This window comes from Mandrillus leucophaeus, unplaced genomic scaffold, assembly GCF_000951045.1.
Source record: "Mandrillus leucophaeus isolate KB7577 unplaced genomic scaffold, Mleu.le_1.0 Scaffold154, whole genome shotgun sequence".
Lineage (NCBI taxonomy): Eukaryota > Metazoa > Chordata > Mammalia > Primates > Cercopithecidae > Mandrillus > Mandrillus leucophaeus.
Window position 1 is genome coordinate 2094205 of NW_012101521.1, and position 3441 is coordinate 2097645.

Consider the following 3441-nt stretch of genomic DNA (forward strand, 5'->3'; position numbering starts at 1 on the left):
ATCATGACTCACTGCAGCCTCGAATTCCTGAGCTGAAGCCTCCAGTGATCCTCCCACCTCAGTCTCCCTAGTAGCTGGGACTACAGGCATATGCCACCATGCTCGATTAACTTTGGTATTTTTTGTAGAGATCGGGTTTTGCCATGTCGCCCAGGCTGATCTCGAACTCCTGACTTCAAGTGATCTACCCACTTCAGCCTGCCAAAGTGTTGGGATTACAGGGGCGAGCCACCACGCCTGGACTATGTGATTGCTTTCTATGTATATGATACTGATTTTCCACTTCTTGTAGCATTATAAAGCTTTATTTACACATCAGGGCATTTAAGGAAAAAAAAAAAGTCTATTTAAATAAAAATAATGTCAAAAGTAGACCAGGTGGCATGCAGACAGTGCAAAAACTCCTGAGGGAGATGCTCAAAGGGCTGGAGTTTGAAAAAATCTATAGATTTGTCATGAAGAGTGCAGGCTCCGGAGCCAGGGAGCCTGAATTCAAGTCTTGACTTGCTAACTGTGTGACCTTGGGAAAATCACTTCCCCTCTCTGAACCTCAATTTCCTCACGTGCTAAATGAGAATAAGTATAATACCAACCTCCTTCACAATGAGTCTTCACAATGAGTAAGGCCAAGTGCTTGTCCTCCACCCCAACACATCCATTCAGGACCCCGAAACCAACCTGCCTCCTCTGACCTGCTGCACAAATGCCCTGACTGGACCATGTCTTACCTAGTATCCTTGGCTAGCATCTCACAGGTGTATCTGGGTTTCCCCTGCTGGGCGGAGCAAGCTCCTTGACAGCAGGAACTTGGCTTTATTCATTTCGGCCTCCACATTTGGTAGACTCACATAACAGGCAGAAAGAACTTTTCAGTGTTTGCTGCTTTTATGATCGTTGTAATTATTAAGACCGAGGAAGTCACATCCCAGTAATGGTGGGGGACCCCAAGGCACACATCTGTTAACAGATCCGGGAGACATTTTGACTTTAGGGAATTTTATTTGCTTGGGAAAAATGGGGAAATAATTGAACATGAAGAAGGGTTGGGGCAAGGTAGCAGAGTGAGGTGTGGACTCACTTAGGGGGCTCTGTGGCCAGGACGGGGAAGCAGCCCTCAGGGTGCCACTGCTTGTCACGCAGGCGACGCAGGGACTGCATCTGTGGCTGGAAGGCCCCCCACTCATTCCAGTGCCGGAAGTCGCCAGGCTCTAGGAGGTACTGGTACCCGCGGTAGCCAGGATACTGATAGCCAACCCATCTGAGAGGAAAGTGAGGACAGAGTGGAGACAGCCAGCCTCGTTGCCTGGCACCCAGACCCACGCCAGACCGGCCTGTTCTTCATTGATCCCTGCAGTCTGCTGCTCTCTATCCCTCACCTCTGTCCTGGCTGTATCCCTTCCTGCTCTGTGCCCTGGGGCAAGGACTTTGCCTCTCTGATAGACCTCGGTTTCCTTTTCTAGGAAGTGAGCATGGTCACGGCGCCTGGTTTTATTAAGAGTGTTGCGGGGGGCCAAATGGAGAATGCACCTCGAGTTGTTTGCTAAGCATGTTGCCTGTGCATGGTAGGAATATTAATACACATCCCATTAAATGTGATGATGCAGGGTTCAGAGAACAAATCCAAGGAAGCAAGAATAGGACTCAGGGACTGGTTAGCAATGAAGCAAATGAAAGAGAGGAAGTGTTATTTCAAAAAATTGGTTTTCTTTGTAGGTAAGTGCATCGGTGTGTAGCAGCTGGGAACACGCACTCTGGTATTAAACATACCTGGGTTCAAATCCTAGCTCTGCCATTGATTTACTAGCTGTGAGAATCTAGGTGGATATGGTATCAGAACCTCAATGTACTGTCTGTAAAATGGGGATGATAATGCACCGACCTCCTTGGTTTGTTATACAGATTTAACAGCTATTCATTTAAAGTGGTTAGCACAGTCCTTGGTATATAGTAAGCACTCAATAGAAGTTAGCCTCAGTGATTAATTTCTAACTTCTGTCATTATCTTTGCTGAGAGGGTCTTTCCAGGCCTCTCCCAGACCCCCTCCCTCTATTGTAAAGCCTGATGTAAGTTCCAGCCTCTTCAGATAAACCTTTGACCTGACCTCCACCCCAACATACACAGCCAAATCCTAGAAGCCTTCTCTCCTACTGTGACCTCCAGCAACACAATTGCCCTGGCTGGCCCATTCTTTACCTAGTGTTGTTGGACACCATCTCACAGGTATATCTGGGTTTCCCCTGCTAGGCCAAATAAGTTCCTTGAAGGTGGGAACTTGGCTGTATTCATTGCTGCTTTCCCCAGTGTACCTAGCATAGTGCCTGGCTCACAGACAAGGCTCAGTATATTTCAGATGGCTTGAATGGCAGGGATATAGCTTTCAGGGAGGCAGAAAGGAACAAGAAAAAGGCCATGGCCCTGATGGTGTTACAGGAGCTCAGAACAAGTCTGGGAATGGAGAGACAGAGCCTTACATTTACCTAGAGGAGATCAGGGGTGTCCGGCATGGTCATTTGGAGACAGGGGGATGGATAAAGTGACTCCTTTGATCCGGCCCTTCCATGTATTCTCATAACATAAGGTCATGGGGCTCTGTTTTGATAGCTTCAGATCCTGAGCGTTCAGAGCAGAAAGGGCACTCTTAGATCAGGGAGTTTTGTGTGCCCATTGCCTAACTGGCGAGACTGAGAGGCGGAGAGGTGTTTAGGCTCACTCAAGTTCCTTATCATGTCAGTACCAGGGTCGGGCCCATCTCATGAGGCAAATTAACTGCTCAGAACTCATTCTGTTCATTCTCCCAGAAGGTCCTGGTTTCCCTGAATATTCCCTGTCCCTGGATGCATCCGGCCTCATCTATCCACATCAGCGCCAGCTCTTTTAGTTGATTATCCCTTCAACCCCGACTAGGTTTAGCAGCTCCTATTTTCTCCATCTAACAGCTCTTTAGATCTGATTTGTTTACACTGACCTGGAATTCCTCAAAGTATGACTCTATTCCCCAGAGGAATAAAGCTCTATTGGCTGAATCCCAGGAACCAGCACTGGGAGACGGTGGGAGGGGCCACGGCCTTCTATAGGAATCTGATGTTATAACCTGTAAGGAGAGCAGCCTCTCATTCTGCCTGTGCTTGAAGCGGGGGACGTGGACCTGGCAGGAGTGCTGCTTACGTTCCACTGGTGACCTTCACACTGCCCACGCGGTCACTGAAGCCGTGGACCCAGAGACTGGGCGCGTCGTCCCCCTGGATCTCTATGGTGTTGCCCTTGAAGTTGGCCCCTTCAAACAGGGAGATCTTGTGCTCCTGGGAGTCCTGGGGAAAGAGAGGCCAGGTCAGGTGTGTGAAGTACCAACGGGACAAAAGGAAGAAACTTAGCAGGGCCTTCGGGGTGTGGAGGGAGACAGCTGAACCTGTTCAGGCCGTTGGGGGACTCTCCAGAGACCA

The 3441-nt window shown here is 49.0% G+C and overlaps 1 protein-coding gene across 1 annotated transcript in view; it reads right to left on the minus strand.

Moving 5' to 3' along the window:
- Window positions 1-863: 863 nt before the first annotated feature.
- The window catches only part of CRYBB1 (crystallin, beta B1), a 26319-nt gene continuing 23741 nt past the window's right edge, over window positions 864-3441 (minus strand). The window contains exons 5-6 of the mRNA XM_011975353.1: window positions 3167-3309; window positions 864-1258 (exon numbers count right to left, since the gene is read on the minus strand). Coding sequence (XP_011830743.1) covers window positions 1075-1258; window positions 3167-3309 — 327 coding nt within the window. The 3' untranslated portion in view covers window positions 864-1074. The remainder of the gene's footprint in view (window positions 1259-3166; window positions 3310-3441) is intronic.